Below are 27,556 nucleotides of genomic sequence, written 5' to 3'. Positions count from 1 at the left end.
AACATCTAAATCCTGGAATGTTTAGCTGCCAATCCTGCCCTTCCCTCAACCAGGTCTCTGTAATGGCAACAACATCATAGTTCCAAGTACTAATCCAAGTTCTAGGTTCATCTGCCTTACGCGTAATACTTCTTGCATTCCTCCCACAAGTCCCAAAAGACGTGCTGTTAGGTAATTTGGACATTCTGAATTCTCCCTCAGTGTACCCGAACAGGCGCCGGAATGTGGCAACCAGGGAATTTTCACAGTAACTTCATTGCAGTGTTAATGTAAGCCTACTTGTGACAATATGGATTTTTAAAATGTGACTTCAACAGTGAAAATCTCCTTCTGGGCTCTCTTTGAGAACAGATTTAGCTGGTGTTATGCCAACTGTAGTGTGAAGCATGTTCTGATATATACACCATATATTCCCCGTTTGTGATTCAATGACAACTGATGTTTTTCTTCAGATTTATATCCGGCTTTTGCTTCACAAGAGCACACTTAACAATTTGTACTGCATGGTCCGTTGCTCCATTGGAAGCAATATGATATGGTAGAGCCCTAATATATTTATCTTTTTAAAATAAATTTAAAATACCCAATTAATTGTTTTTCCAATTCAGGGGCAATTTGGCGTAGCCAAACCACTTACCCTGCACATAGAATCATAGAGGTTTACCTGCATCTTTGGGTTGTGGGGGTGAGACTCACGCAGACACAGGGAGAATGTGCAAACTTCACATGGACAGGGGGCCGGGATCGATCCCGGGTCTTCGACGCCGTGAGGAAGCAGTGCTAACCACTGCACCAACGTGCCACCCCTCCAATGTTTTTTATACCATTCTTTCTTGTGAGGTCCATTTCCCAGGTGCAATTTTATCCAAGCAACAAACAAAAATGCGTAAAATATCGAGAGATTTTTCTAGTTGTTCAATTCATTGGAAACCCCTCGACCCACTCTGAATGGCTGTCTATCTCAGTGAATCACTGTTACCCTTCAAATTCTGCAAAATCCATCTGCAGCCTCTGGCACACCCTTGCTGGCCCTTTCCATTGTTACAAAAGTAACTATGGTTTCACTCTGCCTGCTACGTCCTCACCTAACCCAAGTATTGTACCCTCTACAAATTGACTTTTACACAAATTAAATGTCTTGTCACACACTCTTTAATCCGATTCTCTGGAATACCCTACCTCAAGAGTTCACTCAGTGGATACAATACGGTTGCTGAAGTTGGTATAAATTTACTGTTGAAACTCACTGTACTCAAAATCGATCTGCACTCCAAGATTATTGGAGGGTGCGGTGCATTTCTTATTGTTTGAATTTAGTCCTGGTAGACAATGTTCTCAGTCTCAATTCTTTTCCGTTGTTACTCTACCTTCTCTCTGTTGCCTTCCTTGGTGAGGTGACCTTGTTCTGTGCAGCTTCTTAAAGCATTCTACCTTCACAAACAGACAACTCTGTGCCCAATGTTTGCCTAAACACAGGACTTTGTTACCGCAATGCCTCTGCCAGAGGCCATTGTTGAGGCCTTCTGCTCACTCATTTCTTACTTCAGCGGATGACTGACAGCTGTTAACAGAACCTTCACTTGAGCCACATTCTGCCATGTTCATGGGCAGTTGTGAATGACAAGCAAGTCAACTTTGGAAATGTCGTCAACTTATTGTGAATGCATTCGCTTTTGAATCTGCAGACATAGCTGTCACACAACGCTCTCTTTAATGAATTGACAGTTTGGTCAAGGCCACAGGAACTCGCCAATGTCCCCATCGGGCAGCTGATTCCTTGTTCAAAAAGGATAACTTTCTGCAATCTCCGAGAGAGCTCGGAAATGTTAGAGCTGCTCAAACTTCATCCAAATGTCCATCAGCGGCGTGTCTTTTGGCTTTTCTGGGGTGCGCAAATTCATGAGTGCCTCAGGAAATTGGGGAAATCGTGCCATAATGGTAATGCCACTGTGCCATAGAATGGAGTCATAGAATCCCTGCAGTGCAGAAGGGCACCATTCGGCCCATCGAGTCTGCAACGACCCTCTGAAAGAGACCTCTACCTCGGCCCACTCCCCTGCCCTATCCCCATAACCCCGTATCCTAGCCTGCACATCCTTGGACACTAAGGTGCAATTTAGCATGGCCAATCCATCTAACCTGCACATCTTTGGACTGTGGGAGGAAACCGGAGCACCCGGAGGAAACCCACTAGTCATCCAGAGGCCCAGGCTGATGCTCTGAGATGCCCACCATGGTAAATGGTGGACTTTGAAGAAATAAATCTGGAATTGAAAGCTAGTCTCAGTAATGATGACCATGAACTTATCAGTGATTGTTGTAAAAACCCATCTGGCTCACTTTAGGGAAGGAAATCTGCAGTCCTTACCTGATCTGGCCTACATGTGATTCCAGACCCATAGCAATGTGGTTGACTCTTAACTGCCCACTGAAATAGCCGAGCAAACCACTCAATTCAAGGACAATTACGAATGGGCAATAAATGCAGGCCCAGCCAATGATGCCCACATCCCATGAAAGAATAAGGAAAAGATTCTGGGCCTTCTGCAGTCAAGAATAATTATCCCTTTACTTTTCCACACTGCCCTGATTGGCGGCTGGATTGTCAGGATCTTTGAGGGTATTGGTAGTGGTGAAAAAAATCTCTAGCCAGTCCATGAAGTCAGTGGAATACTCCCAGTCCAACACTGCCCCAGTTGCTCGATAACACCCATTGGCACTGCCATCTTGGAATGTTGGTCCAACCAGGTGTGCAACTAAACTTTTCCTTCGGCCAGATTTTAAGCCCTTTTCTCAATCAAGTCCCTCAGTTGATTGGCTGGAAATCGCCCAACCCCAAAATCATTCAGCAAGGGAATCCACAAATTTGTAATATCTTTACTGACAAAATGACTCATGTGGACAATATGGAGGTGGGCTGAGGGAGTCCGCTTTCATCTGGCTTTCCTATAAACATGAATACACGAATGGTCGGGATTATCCATGGAAGATTCAGGCCAGCCCCGGAGGGTTGGCAGCCCTGGTGAAAATGCGGATGGAAAAGGACAAAACTATTAAATATTAAACATCAGTGTTGAACAGAAATGTGAGATTGAAAAGTTGGCTTTCTAGAAGCCATCATTGGGCTATGTCTCTGGTATTGGTCCAGGTATTAGACACCCATTACAAAATTAGTGTAGGACCATGCAAAGGAGATAGGGTACGTTAACTCGAATGAGGCCAGCAATGAGATGTTACCTTCATGAACAAAACGTCAACAAACATTTTTTGCTGGAACAGAGAAAACCAATAGAGCCTGAAGCTAATAGGCTTGCCTGATCATGAGAAGTGTTGACTTGGATCACAGTGATCGATTGTTTCCATTGGCTGGTGTGTACAGGGTTACTGAGAATGATAGACTTTTGTTGGGTAAATGAATCAAGGGATTTGGGGCAAGGATGATGGAGGAGGTTGCAATGCAGAGAATCAAATTGAACAGTGAAAAATACTGGGGACAGGGGTTCAGAGTCACCTCCCCATATTCCTGTCCGTGGATTGAGGGAAATTGTTTGAAGAACAAAGAAAGCAATTGGATGAAATGTTTTCACATGGAGGACAATGAGAAGGTGGAATGTTTTACCACAAGGAAATTAAAAAATGAAATGAAAATCGCTTATTGTCACAAGTAGGCTTCAAATGAAGTTACTGTGAAAAGCCCCTAGTCGCCACATTCCGGCGCCTGTTCGGGCAGGCTGTTACAGGAATCGAACCGTGCTGCTGGCCTGCTTTGGTCTGCTTTCAAAGCCAGCGATTTAGCCCTGTGCTAAACAGCCTGTGCTAAACAGCTAAACAGGAGTGATTGAAACAAGGGTGAGAACATAATTTAGAAGGAAGTTGGGTAAGTATTTGAGAAAGGAGAATCGAAAAGGAGATGAGAAAAGGGCAGGGACGTTGGAATAGAGTGAATAGCTTAATTTAAGTGACTAACAATTAGAATTCTCCATGCACTAGTTCCATAGATTTGGAGAAATATACATAGAAAAGGTTCAGTTTCCAGTGGGATTCTTTATACATTATCATCTTGCCCCCTCAGGCATTTGAAAGCACGTTGAAGTCCTGGGAAGACAAACGTAAAGGAGATTCTCTGAGGCAGATGACTCGGCCCCGCCTGAACTCTCAGCAGTCCATGGAGTTCCTCACAGAGGAGGAGATGGGCGAGATGCAGCAGTTTGTGCACTCAGCAGAGACACTGATCAATAGGTATGAACCACCGTTGGGTCATTTCACATCACCCACCCACTATCAATAATCATATTCATTCAAAATCTGCCCGCTTTTCTTAATTCGATTCATTAATCACACAGTATCATTACGAAAACCGTTTACTCACCCACCCATTGTTAATAATGAAATTCACCCAGCATCATGAACAATATCCATTGGCCACCCACTACTAAGATTCATTAATCGCCCAGCCACTCTCATTAAGGAGATTCATTAATTGCCTGACCACCATTGCCCTCATCTCTGCAAAGCTCTTGAATTCCACCATTCTGTCAAGAGGAAAGAAACAGATTGGGAGAAATAAATTCAAATGTGGAGTTAAATATTGTTGTTTTTGGTGCTAGGCCAATGTCGGTATTTATTGATTGGGAATGTGTATTCCAGATTGCCTCAACAGAAAAGGCACTAGATAGTAAAATTAATCTTTTTCAATTGAGAAAGCAATGAAAGCCAAGGGGCAGAACCTAATATTTCAGGAAACCTGCAAGGGTTGGTCCAAGATATGTGGCGCAGGATATTACAGCCTGCAGTGAAGGACCACGGTGAGTGTTAGTGTCAAGGGCAGGAGGAGGGAAAACAAGACCTGTGGTGCTCGACACCATCAGGAAAAGGACCAGGACCCAAAAGTGCAGGCCCCACTGGAAAAATGTCAAGGCACCACCAGTGGAATGGTCAGAGCTCTGGTACTAGACACTACTCAGAAAGGGACAAGAGCTGCAATATAAAAAAACAGGGAAGAGTCGAGGTTTCAGAGTGCAGGACTCACCGGAGAGAAGCCAGTCATGTCAGACAACACCAAGATCATGAAAAGTGCCAACAGTACATGTACAGTGCAAAAAGTCTCAATACTCGTGCCAGTAGGAGGGAGAATTTCTAGCGCAAAACATCTGTGTTGAGCTGAAGTGACTACACTCTTGCTATTGCACAGGATCCACCATGCAGCTGAGAGACACAAGATTGTTGAGCAGGAGCTGGCCCATGCCGTCAATGGATGCTCTCATGTGCTTAGTGAAGTCTTACCAAAGCAAAATACTCCTGAGGTAAGTCAACTTCACTTAATTTTCCCTCCACTCCCAAAAACAGACCCACAAATTCCAAGGAGAGATTAATGTTCCTTCTACAGGGCAGGTACAGCACCGGTTTGATCCATTGTAGAGCACCCTCAGGGTGGAGGCCAAGGCGTTCAGACAACACCAGGAGTTATGAGCAAGGCCTAAAGTAAAGCTCCCTCTACACTATCCCATCAAACAACTTCCAGCTTCAAGCTCGATTTGTTTTATCTGTTCCAGCAAAACTTGTTTGTTGAACTTTTGGTCATGAAGCTAATGTCTCATTGTTGGCCTCATTTGAGTTAACATATTAAAATATATAAATGTAAAAGCAAGGAGCATAGTAAATAATCCTGATGAGCTGAAGGCACAGATAGACACATGGCAGCATGATATCATCACTATAATGGAAACTTGGTGTATAGAAGGACAAAAATGGTAGCTCACCGTCCCTGGATATAGACTTCAAAGGCAGGATAGGAAGAGGTTAAAAAAGTTGGAGGTCCAACACTATTGGTTAAAGTGAAGAGGGATGATGTACTGTATGAAAAATCAAATGAGACCATATGGGTCGAAATAAAAGAAATGTACTACGGATCCGAAAATAGTGGGAAGGAGATCGAAGAGCAAATATGTAGACATGTTTCTGAGTGTAAAACCAAAAGGCAGTAATCGGGGACTTCGACTACCTGAATATCAGTTAGGATGTGAACATCCTGAAGGACAGAAAGGGCACAACATTCTTGAACTGAATTTAAGAGAACGTTTTTTAGCCAGTTCATATCAAGCCCCATGGGATGGGGCGCAATTCTAGATGTCGTCTTCGGAAATGAAGCTGGGTAAGTGGATGAAATGGCAGTGGGGGACCATTTTGGAAATAGTGACCATAATATAGTTAGAATTTGCATAGGTAAAAGAACAAACATAGAGCAGGGATAAAGTTTTAAATTGGAGGGAGACAGATTTTATAAAGCTGAGGGATAAGACTGGACTGAATACAGCTGCTAGAAGGGAAAACTGTGTCAAATCATGGGATGTATTCAAAAGCAAAATTCTATGGGCACAGTGTAGGCATGTCCCCACAAAGACAAAGGATGATACCGCTAAATCGAGAGGTCCATCCCTGGTTATCCAGAAGCATACAGGGCAAGATAGAGCAGAAAAAGAAAGCTTATGACAGTCACAAAAGATTTAACACTGCAGGGAGCCTAGAGGAGCACAGAAAGAATGGAGATTAATTAAAAATGGAAATTAGGAAAGCAAGGAGAGGATACCAAAAAATATTGTCAGGTAAAATCAAAGAAAATACTCAGATACTTTATCAGAGGAAGAGAATAACTAAGGAAAAGCATCTGAGGATTTTCTTTGATTTTCTGTTGTAACTCCGCCAAGTTTCCAGAACTAAAAATATCCGCCTCATCCTACACCTGATCAAAAATCGTTTCTGATAATTGAACTTCCACTTCATCTTCACTCTTTGATTTCTCCTTTTGTCTTAACCTGTGACTTTGTGACCTTGTTGCTACACGATCTGGAAAAATCCCAGGATATTCGTCCTTCAACACTTCAGTTGTCTGATTTTCCACTGGCTTATCCACCACAGTAGGCATCACTTCCACCTGCGATCCAGCTATGTCATTACCCAAGATAAACTGTATTCCTGGCCAAGATAGTTTCTCTGTTACTCCTACTACCACTTCACCACTCTTCACTGGACTTTCCAACCTTACCTTATGTAATGGAACACTACTCCTCTCACCCTGAATTCCACATATTACCACATTTTCTTGCACTATTCCTCCCAAACTACATAACTCCTCATCTCTTACTATTAAAGATTGACAACTCCCGTATCTCTTAAAATTGTGACTTCTTTACCTGCTCCTCCTGATACACATGAGTAAACTTTACCCACACATGTAAATTCTTTAAAGAGATCTGGCACCTTCTTATCATTCACCTCTTGATCAGGCTGTACAATCTTTTGCACCTCCTTCGCTTCACTTGGGCTTTCCTTGACCACTTTCACAAACCTCACTGTCTTATCCTGTTTTACCACATCAGCCTTCCCAGTGCTTTTCTTCAACCACCAACACTGTGACTTTACATGGGCTAGTTTATTACAGTGAAAACTTTTGAAACTTTTAATTTCTCTTCCACTCTCCTGGATTTCTTTTTTAATCTGAGGTACACTCTCCTTATTATCTCCCATCAGATCAGCTTTACCTTTACCACTTGAGTATTTCTCATGTCCCCAGTTTCTATCCCTCACAGGCTGAAACTGATGTCGGAAACCAAGCTTTGATTTATGAACTAATTCATAATCACCTGCCATTTCTGCTGCTAATCTCACAGTTTTATCCCTCTGCTCTTCCACATGAGTTCTCACTACATCAGGAATTGAATTTTCAAACTCCTCCAAAAGCATAATTTCTCTGAGAGCTTCATCTGTTTGGTCTATTTTCAAAGCCCTTATCCACCTATCAAAATTACTCTGTTTGAGCCTTGCAAACGCCATGTATGTTTGACCAAATTCTTTCCTTAAATTTCTAAACCTTTGTCTGTAAGCTTCAGGCACTGGTTCTTATGCACCTAAGATAGATTTTTTCACATCCTCATACGTCCCAGATACCTCCTCTGGTAGTGATGAAAACACTTCACTAGACCTATCTACCAGCTTTGTTTGAATCAGTACCCACATGTCCTGTGGCCATTTCATTTGTTTAGCTACCTTCTCAAATGAAATGAAAAAGGCATCCACCTCCTTCTCGTCAAACCTTGGCAATGCTTGGACATATTTAAATAGATCCCCAGCAAGCCTTCGACTATGATGCTCTTTCTCACTATCCTCATCACTATCCTCCATCTGTACGTTTCTCTTTACGCCTGCCAATTTTAACTGGCTGTTATGATTTCACAGCCATTTTCTGATGTTCAAACTCTCTCTTTTTCCCTTTCCTCTCTATCTCTTTCCTTTTCCTCTCTATCTCTTTCTTTGTTTCTTTATTCTTCTCTCCTTTCTTTTTCCCTCACCTCTATCTGCCTTTCTCTTTCTTTTTCTCTCATTGCATATTCAAGCTGCTTTAATTCTTTTTCATGTTCAAGTTGCTTAATCTGAAACTGGATCTTTGTCATTTCTAATGAGTCAGACTGTATTTCAGGCAACTTTAAATGCTTAGTCACCGCCATAGTTACCTCATCTTTTCGCATTTTGTCAGGTAATGTTAACTGCAATGTTTTTGCCAAATCTAACAGTAATTTTTTTGTCTCTGTCTGTAAGGTACTGCGTGTGACCGTCTCCACCCCAAAAAACCTCAGAGCATCTGAAAGAGCCATTGTCCACATCACACTCCCTACTTAAACTAAAATACCACACCTGAAAAGCAACCACAATATGCTCACCCCTCACTGTCTGTAAGTTCACTAAACCCCTCCAATAAATATACTTTTATCCCCCTCGAGCCCCCAATTTGTTATGGGCCAAGGTTCAGAGAATCCCAAAGTGTATCATCCAGTTTACCTGACCCACAACATTTTATTGATTGTGGTATGGGGAGCACACGGCCCACTCTACAGGTGTGGTACAGCAGAAATGGTAAAGTATTTTTTAAAGCAAAACAATGTTTATTCGATGAACTCAAGTTAACCTCTTTAAAACATACAGTGAACATCTTAGCAACCATTTATTCAAATACAATCCCCAAAGACTACAACACTAAGTAATCCTTTAAGCTTTCCTTTTAACATCCATAAGACTTAAAAACACCTCTTTACAGAAAGACATCAGGCTTAACTTCACTACTGAGAACAGTTACCGCATTGAAATCAACAAATGGACACTCATAAGCTTGCAGAGATTCACACACATCCTGCTGTGATTGCAGCTTCTCCAAAACTAAAATGAAACTAAACCCACCCTGCAGCAAAAAGCCTAAAATGAAAGTAAAAAGCTGACAGGATATCCCAGCTCCAACCACTCTCTGACATCACTTCAATAATAAACACCTGGGGCGAAATTCTCCGGAAACGGCGCGATGTCCACCAACTGGCGCCCAAAACGGCGCAAATCAGTCAGGCATCGCGCCGCCCCAAAGGTGCGGAATGCTCCGCATCTTTGGGGGCCGAGCCCCAACCTTAAGGGGCTAGGCCCGCGCCGGACGAATTTCCGCCCCGCCAGCTGGCGGAAAAGGCCTTTGTTGCCCCGCCAGCTGGCGCGGAAATGACATCTCCGGGCGGCGCATGCGTGGGAGCGTCAGCGGCCGCTGACGGCATTCCCGTGCATGTGCAGTGGAGGGAGTCTCTTCCGCCTCCGCCATGGTGGATACCGTGGCGAAGGCGGAAGGGAAAGAGTGCCCCCACGGCACAGGCCCGCCCGCGGATTGGTGGGCCACGATCGCGGGCCAGGCCACCGTGGGGGCACCCCCCGGGGCCAGATCGCCCCACACCCCGCCCAGGACCCCGGAGCCCACCCGCGCCGCCTTGTCCCGCCGGCAAGGTAGGTGGTTTAATCTGCGCCAGCGGGACAGGCATTTTAGCGGCGGGACTTCGGCCCACCCGAGCCGGAGAATCGCGGGGGGGGGGGGGCCCGCCAACCGGCGCGGCACGATTCCCGCCCCCGCCGAATATCCGGTGGTGGAGAATTCGGCAACTGGCGGGGGTGGGATTCACGCCAGCCCCCGGCGATTCTCCGACCCGGCCAGGGGTCGGAGAATCTCGCCCATGTTTCTTAAAGGTGCACCCACTACAGTTATTCTATAACAACACCCATTTCTTAAAGGTACTCTCACATGACAGTGTGTTTACGGAGAGGGTGGGACGGTAAAAAGAGGGGAGTAGTAGATTAGCTGGTCGTTATTCTATTATAATTATTGCATGTCTTATCTGTATTTTTGCTATAAATAAACAATTGTTGTGTTTCACTTACAAATCTGGTGCCTATAAGTCATTGGAGCAGTCAAGGGCCAAAGATCTCAGCAACTATGTACAAATTATTGTTTACTTCACTTGTGTTGGGACTCCAGGGCCTGTGGGGCTGGAATTGACCGCACACCTGCCTAGTAATAATTTATTAATGATTTAGACTTAATTGTGGGAGGTATGATTGGGAAATTTGCAGATGACACAGAAGTTGATAGTGAATAGGATAGCTGTTGACTGCAGAATGATGCCAATGGTTTGGTTGAGTGGGCAGCAATGTCCAACCATTTAGAGTAGTCCTGCTGCGTACTCAATGAGATGACCTTTACAATTTTCCTCCCTTGCCCTCTTCTTCCAAAGGTAATGATTTCTTCTGGGAGCCAAGAACCACTTCTTCCCCAAGTGAGCATTTGCCTTATCTATGGATGTACAATACTGCGTAACTCTACCTCCTGGTTATTTATCTTTGCTTTGTGTTCCTTTCAGACTATGACCAGGAATGTAGTTGTTGACATCTTCAGTAGCGTAAAGGCCCTGTGCACAGAGACAAAGGCACTTCTCGATGGCAAGCTACTGGTATGTAAAATTGGATGGTCACACTTATGAGATATCAATCCCTCCATAACCAATTATTGATTCAAAGAGATTCATTGGTCCATTATCTCATTGCTAGTTCATAGAATCCCTACAATGCAGGAGGAAGCCATTTGGTCCATCGAGTGTTCGCCGATCCTCTGAAAGAGCGCCTTATCCATCCCCATAACCCCAGCTAACCTGCCCATCTTTGGACACGAATGGGCAATTTTAGCAAGACCAGTCCACCTAACCTGAACATCTTTGGACTGTGGGAGGAAACCGGAGCACACGGAGCGAAACCCACGCAGACACAGGGCGAACATGTAAATTCCACACGGACAGTCACCCAAGGCCAGAATTGAACCCGGGTCCCTGGCGCTGTGAGGCAGCAGTGCTAACCACACTGCCACCGTGCTGCCCTAGTTATTGGATCTTGCTGCATGAAAAACGTATATCCTATGGTTTTTTTTTCATTTATGGAATAACGTACATTGACTGTACGCAGAACAATACTTTTCACTGTACCTCAATACATTTGACAGTAAAACAAATCTAAATCCAAACCTTTGCTGTACTTTTGACATTACAATAATGGCTACACATTGGCTCTGAAATGTTTTGGATTCCCTGAGGTTCTGGATGAACTGACACTACTTTCAACTAAATAATAGGAAGGCTGAAGCCACTGTGTTCACGAAAAGCCACCAGTGCCATTCTCTAGCCACTGACTCTATCCCTCTCCGTGACAATATTTGAGGTAGAATTCAGACTGTTCGCAACCAGGATATCATATCTGGCTGTGAGATGAGCTTCCCATCACTTATACTTGCCATCAATAATACTGCATATTTCCACCTCCATGACATCTCCTGACTCCATTCCTGCCTTATGTCATCTGCTGCTGAAGCCTTAATTCATGTTTTCATCAACTCTAGACTTACCCCATAACTTGTCCATTCCACCACACTTGAGGTTATTCTGATCCCTGTGTCCTAATTTGCACCAAGTCCTGTTCACGCTTCATCTCTGTGCTCACCGATCTCCATTGGCACTGGCGTAAGCAATGCCTTGATTTCAAAATTCTATTCCTTGTTTTCACAAATTCCTCCATAGCCTCACTCCTCTCTATCCCTGGAACCTCCTCCAGTCCCAAGACCCTCTGAGATATTTGTGCATCTCTAATTCTGACCTTCTGATCATTCCTAATTTTAATTGCTCCTTCATTGGTGGGCGCGTCTTCAGCTGCTCAGGTCCTAAGCTCCAGAATTCTCTTCCTACATCCCTCTGCCTGTCTTCCTCCCTTGTCTGATTTAAGACACATCTGAAAATCTGCCTATTAGACCAAGCTTTTGGTCATCTCTCCGCCTTGTGGCTAGATGTCAAAGTCAGCTTTGTATTGCTGCTGTAAAACACCTAGAGACGTTCCATTCCGTTAAAGCTTCTATGTAAATATAAGCATTGGTGAGATTGTGAACGGTGCTATAAAAATACAATTTAGTTTGCTCTCTCTTTCTTTACTTACTCTCCTGTCTCACCATTGTGGAACTTTACTGATTCAAACACATGAACGCTCTCTGTGGTGATTTCTCTTCCCAATCCACCATTTGTAAAATGGCCTAGGGACAGGGTGGGACAAGGAACCAGCATTCTGACAGTGGTGCTGTTTTTAACTCCCGCCTGGCTCTGTCACCAGGGGAGCCTCGAAATCATGGAAGTTGATGAGTTGAATGTTTGACACACTTGCAGCATTTTGGTGAAAGATTTGCGAAAGGCTTCTTTTGTGCCCTTGCCCCTGTTTCTGTACCATGTGTTAAAAGGCTCACCATTGTGCATTTGTGCAGGAGTTGGAGTCTTCCTATGAAGAAGAGTTGCTGACTGCACTGAATGATGTTGAAAATGAACTCCAGAAGCTGACTGAGCTCCACTGGCTGGGACACGCCATCCAGACAACCGACGTGGAGGTGGGTCAGTTTCTTCAACTTAGCTCACCAGAAGATAGAAGCCAACATCAACTATTGCCGTGTACAATCCTTCTCCCTCAATGTTTTGTGACTGGGAAAGCGGGAGCACGTCCTAGTTTCTAGCCTCCGAATGTATGATAGCAAACCTGAGGGCATTATACTCCAGAATGCTCGCTTGCCAACGTTAAAATTAGATCCAATCTTTATACACGTTTATCCACTTTTGTTTGCAGAAATAAACATTACAAACATGCAACTTCTAACCTGATGAGTACAGTTTCAGTTTGATCCCATTCGAAGGGGTTTGTGTGAATCTCCAATTAATAGCCATACAGTTAAATGCAATGACTGTACAATTCACAGATGTTAGATTTGCCTGCTACGTTACTCAACCCCACTGACCTTTTATGGACAATGACGGCATGGGCAACTTTCTCTGTGGCTCCCAAACAACATGGTCAACACGACTCACCTTTTGTGCCCTTGTAACCAGCACCATCACTTCTCCCTTCCTTGTGCAGTGAGTCCTGAGCAAAAAGCAGCAACTCACTGGACTCTAAATTAAGAGCAGGAATGTTCAGACTTTATCTTTGAACCTTTTAATTGTGTATGCTGGAACCTGAAGCCCAATATATAAAGTTGAAGCCTGCATTCTACATCCCAAGTTGCCTCAAATTGCAAATCCTGCCATAGAATTTCCATTGGGGCACAGGAAAAAGACTGTGGTTCACTTTTTTCACCTTCCACAGTCTTTGGGCAGCACGGTAGCACAAGTGGATAGCACTGTGGCTTCACAGCGCCAGGGTCCCAGGTACGATTCCCCGCTGGGTCACTGTCTGTGCGGAGTCTGCACGTTCTCCTCTTGTCTGCATCGGTTTCTACCGAGTGCTCCGGTTTCCTCCCACGGTCCAAAGACGTGCACGTTAGGTGGATTGGCCATGCTAAATTGCCCTTAGTGTCCAAAAAAGGTTATGAAATGAAATGAAAATTGCTTATTGTCACATGTAGGCTTCAAATGAAGTTACTGTGAAAAGCCCCTAGTCACCACATTCCGGTGCCTGTTCGGGGAGGCTAGTACGGGAATTGAACCATGCTGCTGGCCTGCGTTTGTCTGCTTTCAAAGCCAGCGATTTAGCCCTGTGCTAAACTAGCCCCTTTAGGAGTGGTTCGGAGGGGTTATTGGATTACGGGGATAGGGTGGAAGTGAGGGCTTAAGTGGTTCGGTGCGGACTCGATGGGCCGAATGGCCTCCTTCTGCACTGTATGTTCTATGTTCATAATCACATGGCACAAGGCGAATGGAGTTTCTGACATAGCAATCAATCTCTCAGCCTACAACAGACCCATAGATAAAGAGCGGAAGATCCCAATGTTGGATAGCTTTCCAAAGTCGCCTGTTCCTCCCATTTCCCTCACGACTTGTCATGTACTCTATTTCTGTTACTTTCTGAAAGAAAGAATTTAGAGTTTCATCATCAATGTGACAACAGTAATAAGAGCCATCAGGACTCAGAGGACCGATTGCCAGAGCATGTGGCCTGCGTATAGGTCTGTATGGTTACTCCTGTAATAGTGCAGTGGGTTTATAGGATAGTTACAGGGCGGCACGATGGCGCAGTGGTTAGCACTGCTGCCTTATGGCAGCAAGGCCTCAGTTCAATACCGGCCCCTGGTCACTATCCGTGTGGGGTTTGCATATTCTCCCCGTGTTTGTATGGGTCTCACACCCACTACCCAAAGATGTGCAGGGTAGGTGGATTGGTTGCACTAAACTGCCCCGTAATTGGAAAAAAAAAGAGAATTGGGCACTTTAAATTTATTTTAAAAACAGAATAATTATGAGTGAGGAAACCAATAGTCATGTGTTAGAGATTCTGGCTAGGACGTTCCACCCCCCCTCCCCCTCCTCAATGCAACAGTGAAACTCACCAACCCCCCCTCAACCCCAACCCCTCACTCACCCCCCCCCATGGCCGGTTTTTAGGCGTGGCGGAAACAGCTCGCCATTAGCTACTGGGGGGATCTTCCAGTCCACCAAAGCCAACAGCCATTTGTGTTGCTCGACGGCTGTGCTTTCGGGGAGCCCACTGCAGGCCGTCACCCTCGTCAGACCGGAAGATCCCGTGGGCAGGAAGGACTGGATAACCCTGGCCTCTGTAAAGCAAATGGACTAGTCAGTAATCACAGGAGATGAGACTACTTATGTATACTCATCATGTATATCATAGAATCGCTGCAGTCCAGATGGAGTCCATTTATCACATCAAATCTGCACCGACCCTCGAAAAGAGCATTGCACCCAGGCCCAATCCCCCAGCCTAACCCCGTAATCCTACATAGGGGCAATATAACATGGCCAATCCACCTGCACCCCTTAGACTGTGGGAGGAATCTGGAGCACCCGGAGAAAACCAATGCAGACACGGGAAGAACATGCAAACTCCACATGGATAGTTGTCCGCGGTCGGAATCGAACCCGAATCTCTGGTGCTGTGAGTCAGCAGTGCTAACCACTGTGCCGCCTATAATGGAAATAAACCTGTTTGAAGCCACTACCTAAGGCAGGCTGTACTGTGTTCCGATAAGAAAAGCCACACAGCCAATGTCTGAAAGAAATCTCTCCAGCGTGCCTTCTTCGAATTGGGTTATGATCACATCGGCAATAATTGGCCCCATTCAGCCTCAACACATACATATATTAATTTCATTTTTCATGTTCTTTCAAATGGAATGAATACAAGAAGAAAAAAAATGCCTGTCAGGATGAGACCCTTCTTGGTGGCCTGCTATGCCTGGATGGCGGGCAGGGTGCTTAGTTTTATGCCAGATCAAAAGAGCAAAGGGAATTCAGGCCAAGGGATTTATCCACATTTATTTTCTCATGGCAAAGTAAGATGGCAATGTCCCTGTTAGCCAATAAATGTTCTTTTTTCTTCACAGGAACATTCGAAGGGAAGTAACAAGAGCAGCATTAAGATAAGAATAAAGAACATGTCAAGAAAAGAGAAACTGCAAAAGCAAAAATCAAACAGTTCTTTGCTGGGTGAGTCAGCACTCATGAGCTAAGTGCAAATAAATCTTAATCAAATAACTTTAGCAGCCAGGACTCATTATCAAGGTCCATTCTTCTGGTGCGAACCGGTTCTGAGAATCTTTAAATATTCCCGAAACCCTTGGATAAATGTTCTTCCTTTTTTTTATAAATGTTTTATTGGGTTTTTGAACTGGATAAATGTTCTTCCTGATCGTTCATCCAACCTGGCTAATTGATTGAAGGAGAGAATGTTGTTGGAGGAATTGAACTCAGCTGAAATTCCAACCTTTTAGCTCCCAGATCTAACCAGTGTAATCACCAGATTCAACTATCCAATATAACTGCATAACACCAGTTTGGAAAAAGCACATTTTCACACCTGTGCTAATGGTCGAGCAATTTTTATTTATTTTATTAATTCACATTTATTGCCCATCCCTTATTTAAAACAATTTCCAATTAAGGGGCAATTTAGCGTGGCCAATCCACATACCCTACACATCTTTGGAGAATGTGCAAACTCCACAAGGACAGTGACCCGGGCAGGATTGAACCCGGGTCCTCGGCGCCATGAGGCAGCAGTGCTAACCACTGGGTCACCGTGCTGTCCTAATTGCCCTTGAGCTGAGTGGCATTATTGAACCAGCTGAGTTTTTAATGACAATGGCTTCATGGTCATCATTGGACTTTTCATTCCAGCATTTATTGGATTCAGATTTCACCATCTTCTGTTGTGTGACTTGCACCCAAGTCCCCAGATTCTGGGGTTGTGCTGGATTACTAATCCACTGACAGCACCACTATGTCACCCCGCCCCTTATTCATGAATTTCAGAGAAAGCGTCAAGAGTGTAAATCACTATTCCCTGCTTAAATCTACTCTTGCAATAACATTGCGCTGAAATTTAGGTCATAGTTTAGAGTTACTCTGAAAGTTAGTTGCCATGAAAATCAGTCAGAATTATCCTAAATGCCATGTTAGCAAATATGTTCACTATGAGCATGTTTTGCATACTCTGGTCGGCTTTGTGGTATACCCAACAAGCCCTGGACATTGCTCAAAGCATTATTCTGAATCTACACTTCAGGGAGAATGTAAGTGCAACAGTTAAAGTTGAAAAAAGAATTCCTCTCATGCAACTGACACAAGTTGGGACACCCTCTTGATAGATATGTTAACTATGAGTAGTAGCCCCAGGACCAAAGAACAAAATGTGACTGGAAGGGACATAAACTGTAGCAGGAAGAGGAGGGGTGTGTTCCTGAGAAGGGGAATAGATGACACAGAGAGAAGTGAGTCAAATTTCATTGTCCACACACATCTTGTTTACACTCAATTGAATGCAACAATGCAGATCATAACTGGAACTCTCCACTTAACACAGCTCTTCTGGCTTCCTTGTAAACTAACATCACTCCCCCACACATATGGGCCGACAGACAAAAACCATTAAGCTAGTTGAAAACATCCTTGATGCACCTCACTTACCACGCCACAATATTGGTACCAGGCAGCACATGTCAGAGACATGCTCAATGCTGAGGTGTAAATCCCCATGATCATTGAGCTGGAGTTATCTATGCCTGAGCTGATCCCTGGTTGCTTGTACCATAAGAAGTCTCCTGTAAGCTCCTGTGAATCGGATTCTTAGCATGACATGGAATCCAGCCCCATGGTGTCTCCTTGTGGATCGCTTGCCCCCTGACTCACAACATCAACCTGCTGCTAGGCCTGGTCTGAGAAACAGTTGTTTCAACCATGAAAATCAGAAGCACATTTGTCCATTTTCGACTGGAGACATACTGTGGAATCAAACTAAAATCATGGGATGTGGGCTCTGTTGTCATGGCTAGTATTTCTTACCTGTTCCTAATTGTTCTGAGAAGGTGCTGGTGAGCTGCCTCCATGAGTTGCTACAGGGCCTGAGGTGTAGGTAGACCTGTTGAGTCTTAAGTTCCAGGATGTATAATGATGTATGTCCAAGTCAGGGTGAAGGGGCATGTGGGAATGATGGTGCCTTCTGCTCCCAACCTACTGGACTGTAGAGGTTGCAGGTTCGAGACATGGATGTCAAAGAATCCTTGGCAAGATGCTACAGTGCACGCTGCAGAAGAACAGCAGAAGAGAGCTATGGGCACAGGCTGGAGGAGATTGTAACTTTGTGGAAGTGAATGGATTTTGAGAAAGTTAAAATCCCTCCCCGAAGATCTTTTGTCGTGAACTAAAAAGTTATTGGTGGGTTGAATAAAGGATCTGTTTTAGTAGAGCGTTTGTAGGATGGCCATCACCGTATGCCACACTCACCAGCTTGCCTACTTCAGGGTGGGGAGGTGCCAGATTGTTCTTGGTGGAGGGAATGGCAGTGTTCATGTGTGACCGGAGGCTGTTGCGTGGCGCTCTTGGCTCATCCTGTCCTGCTCTCTTATTAGATATCACCTCCCACCTGTGTTTCTGACTAAACCTGTGGAGTTTAGAGACTCCTAATCATCTTGATTTCACAGTCTGCACTCGCTGTTAGTTGTCTGGATTTCTTTGTGCATGCCCGCGCTCACTGTTATGGAACACCAGCTGAAGACAGGGAAGATCATTAAAGTTTAAACTGACATTGTTATCTTTTAAGTTTCACCTTCACCTCTATTTTACAACCATTGCTGTGAAAGCCCAATGTGAGATTAATTTGCATGTATTTGAATATATTAACATTTGTGCAATTTGAGAATCAGAGAATCCCTACCATGCAGCAGGAGGCCATTTGGCCCATTGTGCCTGAACCACCCCTCTGAAGGAGCACACTACCCAGGTCCACTCCCCAACCCACCCCATCCCAGTAATCCCTCAACTGAACCTGCACATCCTTGGACATTAAGGGGCAATTTAGCATGTCCAATTCACCTTACCTTGCACACCTTTGGACTGTTGGAGGAAACCGGAGTACCCGGAGGAAACCCTCACAAAGAATGTGCAAACTCCACACAGTCACCCAAGGCCGGGATTGAAATGAAATGAAAAGAAATGAAAATTGCTTATTGTCACAAGTAGGCTTCAAATGAAGTTACTGTGAAAAGCCCCTAGTCGCCACATTCCGGCGCCTGTTCGGGGAGGCTGGAACGGTAATTGAACCGTGCTGCTGGCCTGCCTGGGTCTGCTTTAAAAGCCAGCTATTTAGCCCTGTGCTAAACCAGTCCCTGAGAATCCCTGGCTATGTGAGGCAGCAGTGCTAACCACTGCCACTGTGACTCCTTTAAGTTGTAAAATTCAATAAGCTGGACTAAATTCTGATTGGGCCATTGCGTTTACCTTCAATGGGAATGCCTGTCAGTCCTTGCCTGAATTGTAAATAAATGTTTTTTGTAATCTTTCCCACCCTGTTTTCTATGAAATTACTCAATTCCAGCCAAGCTGTTAAAGGTGCAACCTGTTGGGTAACTCTGGGTCATAGATTGGTTCCATTTCCCTCAGCTTCAAATTGAATGCTAAAAACATACCCAATCCAGCAGCTGATCAACAACAGTAATAGGTGCTGATCTCAAATCATAGTATCATCCAGTGTGGATGCAGGCCATTCAGCCCATTGTATCTCTGCCAATCTGGGCTTGAGAAGAGTACAGGTGGGAAACCCTGTGCCAGAACTCATCCTGTTGCTCAGCGAAGCCAAGTTCCCTTCAACGCGTCCATCATTTCACCTCGACGCTGTGTGCTTTCGCTGTGGTTAGGAAAGCTTTTGCCTGCGTTGTGTCTGGCCTGCTGTCGTGCATTGTCTTGTCAGGTGGTGGCTGTTTGCTGTTGCTAAGCAGAGCTCTGCTCTTCCCTTTGCTAGTGGAGAGATGGGGCACAGATGAAGTGGCAGTGTGGCTGGAGTCCCTCAAACTAGGGGAGTACAGAGAGATTTTTACACGTCATGACATCCAGGGGTCCGAGCTTTTGCAACTGGAAAGGCAAAATCTGAAGGTACCATTAAACCGTGATATTCCTGTTAACAGGTCTTGTGGCCATCATGGGTTATCCTAATTAAACTACAGAGATTATCATGATTGTAGCCTCAAACTATGCCTGTGTGTTTGGAAGGAGCAGTGCACAAAACAGATCTGACTATGAACCTTGGAACTGAATTCAGTTTTCTTGCAGGATGATGTGAGTTTTTCCTTCCAACACCTGGCCAAAGTGGTCATTTGTCCAATGTGAACAGAACTAATATAACAACCTCCAGCCTGCTCTGACATTCAATCAGATGGTGGCACATCTGCACCGCAACTTCAGTCTCGAGAACTCCAATTGTCCTTCAGAATGAACATTCTTTGTGTGTAAAAGTGCTTCATGACATCATCAGTAAACCACCTAGCATTAATTTTAGGATTGTGCACCTGTCTATCTACCCCGGCAAATCCTTTATCAGTACCGTAGCCAGATCGCTTCATGCTAATACTGAACCAGATTCTGTGCTTCCTCAGTGTCCTCACAGTGCACTTTACTATGACGTCAGAAGTATGAATCCCAGGGTGACACGGTGGTGCAGTGGTTAGCACTGCTGCCTCATTGGCGCCGAGGACCTGGGTTCAATCCCGGTCCCGGGTCACTGTCCTTGTGGAGTTTGCACATTCTCCCTGTGTCTGTGTGGGTCTCACCCCCACAACGCAAATATGTGCAGTGTAGATGGATTGGCCATGCTAAATTGCCCCTTAATTGAGAAAGAAATGAATTGAGTACTTTAAATTAAAAAGCAAAGTATGAATCCTGACCAGTTCCCATCAGCCCCCAGCCTTGACCCGAAACCACTGAAATGAAAATGGTTCTTTAATTTTTTTTAAACATTTTTATATCTCTTGAATATATTGGTCAATTACAGCATTACCTTGGGCGGGATTCTCTCGAATCCCCGCGATGGCACTTCGGTGTCAGGCCGACCAGAAGTTGTGAAATCCTCCGCACTTCCAGGGGCTAGGAGGGGTTGGCACCGCGCCAGCCAGCGCTGAGGGGCCGGCGTGAGTTAGCGCATGCGCAGAACTACTGCCGTGGTTCTGCGCATGCACAGACCGGCCGCCGTATTCTAGCGCATGCGCACGGGAGTGTCTTCTCCGCGCAGGCCATGGCGGAGCCCTACAGGGGCCGGCGCGGAAGGAAGAAGTGCCTCCACGGCACAGGCCCGCCCGCAGATCGGTGGGCCCTGACCGCGGCCAGGCCACCATATGGGCCCCCCGCCCCCCCCCCCCCCCCCCCCCCGGGGCCGGATCCCCCCGCGCTCCCCCGAGGACCGCACCAGCCGGCCTACCAGCCAGGTCACGCCATGTGGGACCATGTCCAATCCACGCTGGTGGGACTGGCCAGAAACCGACGGCCCGGACAATTGCCGGGAGGGCTGCTGCCAACGGCCCCCAACCGACGTGGCGTGATCCCCGCCCCTGCCCGAAAACCGTCGCCGGAGAATACGGCAGCCAGCGTCGGAGCAGCGGGGTGGCTTTGCGCCGTCCCCCAGGGAATTCTCCGACCCGGCGGGGAGTCGGAGAATCCCGCCCCTTACCAATGAAACTTGTTCCATTAACTTCAAAATGGTGGCTATGGTGGTGTGAAGAATATCAATATGATGGGTTTTATCGTCAATCTCCCAGTGTATAAAATCTAGAACCACACACTGGCTCCTAGTTCCTCAATCACCTTCAAATACCAGCAGCACTATATCTTATCATTTTGAGTGTAAGTCCTTGATCTGTTTTCCAACATGCTCCCATGTCAATTATCAAGCATCAAGCTGTAAGCTATGGCTCAGTGGGTAATATTCTTGTCTCTAAGTCAGGAAGTCGTGAGTTCAAGCTTGACTCCAGAAACTTTAGTCCACTGTCGAGGCTGACATTGCATTTCATCAGTGGTAAAGTGCTAATCTCATAGGAACCTATAAAATTCTATTAGGACCAGACCGGGTAGATGCAAGAAGGATGTTTCCGATGGTGGGAGAGTCCAGAACAAGGGGTCACAGTCTAAGAATATGGGGTAAACCATTTAGGGCTGAGATGAGGAGAAAACTCTTCACCCAGAGAGTTGTGAGCCTGTGGAAAACAGTGAAGGTCAAAACATTGTGGGCAGGATTCTCCATCCCGCCAGCCCCGTTTTCCGTCTCGGTGTGTCCCCGTCAGTAGCGGGATCCTCTGTTCCAGCAACCAGCTAATGGGGTTTCCCATTGTGGCCATCGGGAAACCCGTTGCCAGCGAAGCGGAGGATCCTGCCGGTGAAGAATTCCGCAGTGTATATTTCCAAGAAGGAGTTCTTGATATAGCTCTTGGGCTAAAGGGATCAAAGGATATGGGGGGGAAGTGAGAATAGGTTATTGAGTTGGATAATCAGCCATGATCATAATGAATGGCGGAGGAGGCTCTAAGGGCCGAATTGCCGACTCGTGGATCCAATTTTCTATGTTTCTATGATATAATAAACTCAGTCTCCATCAATGACCAGGCAGGTATAAAAGATTTGTCATGATATTGTTTCAAAGAAGGACAGGGGCTGGTTACTATTTATCCCTCAGCTAACATCATGAGAAGAGATTTACCTCGTCATTATCATATCGCTGCTTGCAAGAATGTGCCGAGTGTAGATTTAATGTACTATTTCATACATGGCAACTGTGACTATACTTCAAAAGTAATTAATTGGCTGTGAAAAGCTTTCTGACATATTGTAGTCATAAAAATCACTGTATTAGTTCATGAATGCATGGATGAATTCTTTATTCCTCCCTCTCCCCATGGACTCCCTTCCTCCCTCCTTGTGGATTCTCCCTTTTTCTTTCCCCAACAACTCTCCCCACTCCTCATTAAGTCACCCATCAACTGTTTCCTCCTCCTTTCCCCCACAGTTTTCACTTCTCTCCCTGCCACTCTCCTCATAATTTGCAGCTGCTAATGAACCTCAGTCACATGACTTGACGACCTTCAACCTGAGCATTCTGAAATTTTGCCCCCATTGTTGTCGTAATGGAATCCGATCTAATGTTTTCAACTTTCTTGCTGCTTATTTCTCTAGTTGAAATGATAGATTGTTAAATTATTTATCTTTTCTGTTCAAGGATCTGGGGATAACCAAGGTGGGCCACATGAAACGTATTCTGCATGGTATTAAAGACATCGACCGGGATACAGTCACCTTTGAACTGTAGCAACCAGTCAAGACCGGAGGAAGAAAGCTGCGGAAATGTTCCACAGGCTCTGAATGGATGTGTTTCTCTGATTTCAAATCTTCATGGTCTGCTTGCCTGACGTTACTGCCCAGAGGACAGCAGTAATACGCCAGTCCCTTTGAATGTAAAACAGAATGAAAGTAAACTCCTTCCCTGCAAAAAGCTTAGGCATTGCATGGCCAGGCACATCTAGCAACTTGTCATCCCCCCCCCCACCACCACCACCACCACCACCACCACCACACCCTTGTTAATCATAGTCACAGGTGTCCCCAGTGTTATTGGTGTGGTACCATGACCAGTAGTAGCTTCGCCGGAGGACAGTGACCTTCCCAGTGGCATCAAGCAACCAGTTAGCGAGTGGAGTTGATCTTTGGACAAAGTAATCCAAAGTGTTGGAGCATTGCTGAAAGGCTGTGGCTCTCATTGCCGCTTCTCCTGACTGAACCTGATTTGATCATTTACAAGAGGGAAAATTAATCATGGGCCCTAACGTTGTGGCCCCGGCGAACAGCCAGCAAACTGATGTCTCTGTGACTCGCTCTCTGCTCTCTTGTTTAGAATGGTTGAGGAGCAGTCGTTAAATGCAGATCTTTAAGCCGCTTCTATTAGTTGCAAACTCTTTGTGCGTGGATGGTGGAAAACCTTTGCTATAATCGCATGGTCTGCATGAGCTGCCGCCATTTCCAGCCATGTCCTTTTAGTTACTGCCAGGCAACAGAAGACACAGCTGTTACCTCAAGGACTCTGACAAAGAGGCTTAGTAGATGTGGAGTAATTCTGATAAATTAGCTGTACTGTGTAGTGGTGAAAAAATAAGTCGGTGTTACGAAAGTGTGACTCTTGCTGGAATGTTACAGTGCCCTGTGTGGTGGTAAGTAGTACGCATGTCCCTGCAAGTTATTCAGTGTTTTAAGTATAGGGACCATGCATATGTTTAGCAGCACAATTTATTAGTGCTGTTTAAGGACAAGGGACAACAAATCATTCAGCTCCAAATTGAAGAACCACTTTTAAAGATAGACAATGACTTTCACCTTCACTATCTGGAGCAGATCACCCACACCATGTAGCTCCCATATACCATGGAACTCATCCCCTGTATAAAAACCAAAGGAGTGTATGATGAGGACAGTGTTACGGAAACTTAAGTCTATATCTAATCCATGTTGCATCTGCCCAGTGTGTCTGGTGGGGCAGCACAGATGGAGTTTTACTCTGTATCTAACCCCGTACTGTACCTGCCCTGGGAGTGTTTGATGGGGACAGGGTAGAGAGAGCTTTATTCTGCATCTAACCTTGTGCTGTGCCTGTCCTGGGAGTATCTGATGGGGAAAATTTAGAGGAAGATTTACTATGTATATAACCTTGTTCTGTACCTGTCCTGGGAGTGTTTGATGGGGAGAGTGAAGAGGAAGATTTACTCTGTATCTAACCCCATGCTGTGACTGTCCTGTGAGTGTTTGATGGGGACAGTGTAGAGCGAGCTTTACTGTTTATCGAACACCGTGCTATAACTTTCCTGGGAGTGTTTATGAGAGAGTGTAGAGGAAACTTTACTCTGTAACTAACCCCGTGCTCTACCTGTCCTGGGAGTGTTTATGGGACAGTGTAGAGGGATCTGTACTCTGTATCTAACCCCGTGCTGTACATGTCCTGGAGTGTTTATGGGACAATGTGAAAAATGAAAATCGCTTATTGTCACAAGTAGGCTTCAAATGAAGTTACTGTGAAAAGTCCCTAGTCGCCACATTCCGGCACCTGTTCGGGGAGGCTGGTACGGGAATTGAACCCGCGCTGCTGGCCTGCCTTGGTTTGCTGTAAAAGCCAGCGATTTAGCCCAGTGTGCTAAACCAGTCCCTAATGTAAGGAGCTTTATTCTGTATATAACACCATGCTGTACCTGTCCCGGATGTGTTTATCTGACATTATAGAGGGAGCTTTACTCTGTATCTGATTGTGAATGTCCAGCCATAGGATTCCTGAAGACTTTCCGCTTCCTGACATAAACATTCCTCACCCTGATATCCACAGAAAAACACACAAACGCAACAATGATAAATATCAATACCAATCTTTCAAAATGGACTTTCATTGGAATGACCAGGATGACTCTGTTAAGTGAAGCTCCAATTGTGCAATGGAATTCACAGAGTGAGTAGCTTGTGTTTTCCTCCTTTGTGTTTTCTGGACAACGACAGACTGTCAGTTCCTGATCCGAGCAATAATGAGAATGTTGATGTGGTTGGAATTTACAGTATTGGCGAGAGCCAGCTCACTCTGTCGTATTTCTAACAGAATAACAATGAGTTTCCTCAACAATGTAACGTTACCCTGTTGCCTCGGCCATGGGAGACCCAATGACGGAAGTGCTCTGACAGTCTTTTCAAAAGGGAGCTTGGCACTCTGCCTTCCGCCCATTCATACTCACACCACACAGAGCCTCTACCATTCTGCGTGTTGTGAGTGCTCTATTGTGCTCACTAATCAATGATAAATTACCATGCCCCCAATCTCTCACATGCAGGTTAACCTGCTGAATATTTCACTGTATCAGCGGGGGTCCAATATACCACACTCCTGCCTCTGTATCAGTAGGTGGTGGCTATAATCCCCAACATTGTATCACACATTGCCTGCCACGTCCGATCAGTGCTGAGGCAATGCTGCAATCTTGGATGCAATGTTGTGTCTGTCTCCTCAGCTGAATGTAAAATACTCCATGGAACAAGAGCAGGATACTTAAAATCCTGGTGAATATTTACCCCTTAACTAAAGCCAAAAGCAGATTATCTGGTCATTATCACATTGCTGTTTGTTGGAGTTGTGCATTAATTGGCTGTTAGCATTTTCTACATTAAAACAAATTATGCTTCTAAAGTACTTCATTGGCTGTAAGGCGCTTTGGGACATCCTGAATCCGTGAGAGATGCTATATAAATGGATGTTCTGTATTGAAGTCACATGTTCCCTTTAGCCTTCTCCCCTGACAGTGATGGTAATGTGATTGAAATACTTTCTTCAATACGGCTCAATAACATGTCGATGAGTATCTGTGCTTTTTGCAAACCCCTCACTGTGCTCTACTTTGTTTACATCTGTATGTAGCACTTTGGTTGTATAAAGAGCAAACCCAGGAGATTTATTTATTGTTTGATGCATAAGAGATGATTTATAAAGAGATTCCTTTAGTTTTTTTTTTGCATATGTGGAGAGAGGTCAAATGTACTTTATTGTAATAAATAAAACCTCAGAAATGATTAAAAACACGTGCCCGTGTGTTTCCCTCTATTTTTCCTGTGGCTGAGGTTATCTGAGGAGAGGGCCACAGGAGGCAGAACTATTTTGGGAGGGTGTGCCAGGGGAGGCTTACCTGGTGTCTGGGGAAAGGGGTTAGTAGAAGAGGGGGCTGCAGGAACTGGGAGGGCAGACGTTGGTGGTGGGATCTACAGAAATGGGGACAGGTCTTCCAGATCAGGGTCCGACCCAAAGTTTTTAAAAGCCCCTCCATTGTTCTACAAAAATCCACCCCCATGTCTCAGCTTCCCACACTGACAGGAAATGTCAGTCCCTTCAGCTCAGAGTCATTGAGCTGGACATGCGAATTGGAGAGACTCTGACACATTAAAGGAGGGGAGGAATTTCTCAATTGTGTTTCATCCAGGTGAGAAGTGATGAAAAGAACCTCCTGGGTTGGTCGCAACTAAGATTCTTTCTATGAGGATTTGCATTATCCAAGTCAGAATATATTTAACTATATAAACTGTGAACAATAAGGAGCTAGTCGAACAATGTTCTCTGAGTTAAAGAAAGAGTAAATCTATTAACTGAAATCCGAGAAAAATAGTGGCTGTGATTTTATGAAAAGGTTTCTAGCTGTGGTAGCGAGCGGGAACTGCCACGAGCTTTCCGACGCTTGCCCTGGCGAGGCCTTCACCGCAATCAAACATTAATCGGTCCACCTAATGAGGCTCCACATGCTTCACACAGCAAATGATGGTCCGGCCAGCTGATTGACAAGGACGGTGCTCGCCAGTCCCCTGCTAACAAGGAACAGCAGCACTTAAACAACTCCACTCAGCTCACAGCCGCACCTTCAAGAAGAAAACTCCATGATTCGGAATTGCTGACCTGGCCAGATTATTGCTCTTCCCCCAGACAGCTGAGCACTAACGGGGAGAGCAGCCTGAACCTGAACCTGAACCTGAACGGGGAGAGCAGCCTGAACCAGCCCTCCGCCCGACACCCAGGACATCCCGGAGCTCGGGTCAGAGGATGACACTGACTTTCCGTCACTGCTGTCGCCTATACCCTCCACCATCCCAGAGACAGTCACCTCGGTTGGTCACATTAGTGAAGAGGCTCCTGGGACACTATCTGGTGTGCACCAGACATCTCATCCAGTACATCAGGTGGAAGTAGGAGCACCCAAGGGGCAGGACGGTCAGAGGGCAGGCCCAGCATCAGGAACCAGCTGCCGTCCAGACGGGTCCCGGACTCCTGGAACATCCAGTCCGAGCCACAGTGCAGATGCAGTCAGAGACCCAGGGACCACAAGAGGAGATGATAGCAAGTATCCAGCACCTGCAGG

General features: G+C 45.4%; 1 protein-coding gene across 6 annotated transcripts in view; it reads left to right on the top strand.

The window, feature by feature from the left end:
• Nucleotides 1–26,234, top strand: part of LOC140420895 (diacylglycerol kinase eta) — a 335,531-nt gene extending 309,297 nt beyond the window's left edge. For 5 of the 6 annotated variants that reach the window (XM_072505015.1, XM_072505017.1, XM_072505020.1 and 2 more), the window contains exons 23-29: nucleotides 4,073–4,239; nucleotides 5,192–5,303; nucleotides 10,716–10,805; nucleotides 12,647–12,766; nucleotides 15,707–15,809; nucleotides 19,618–19,748; nucleotides 22,855–26,234. In XM_072505015.1, the coding sequence (XP_072361116.1) occupies nucleotides 4,073–4,239; nucleotides 5,192–5,303; nucleotides 10,716–10,805; nucleotides 12,647–12,766; nucleotides 15,707–15,809; nucleotides 19,618–19,748; nucleotides 22,855–22,944 (813 nt within the window). In that variant the 3' untranslated portion in view covers nucleotides 22,945–26,234. The remainder of the gene's footprint in view (nucleotides 1–4,072; nucleotides 4,240–5,191; nucleotides 5,304–10,715; nucleotides 10,806–12,646; nucleotides 12,767–15,706; nucleotides 15,810–19,617; nucleotides 19,749–22,854) is intronic. The other variant, XM_072505018.1, reaches the window with a different exon arrangement.
• Nucleotides 26,235–27,556: the final 1,322 nt, after the last annotated feature.

Source organism: Scyliorhinus torazame, chromosome 5 (genome assembly GCF_047496885.1).
Source record: "Scyliorhinus torazame isolate Kashiwa2021f chromosome 5, sScyTor2.1, whole genome shotgun sequence".
In the NCBI taxonomy this organism is placed as follows: Eukaryota; Metazoa; Chordata; class Chondrichthyes; order Carcharhiniformes; family Scyliorhinidae; genus Scyliorhinus; species Scyliorhinus torazame.
Note: the sequence above shows the minus strand (reverse complement) of the source record. Positions and strands in the feature narration are given on the sequence as shown.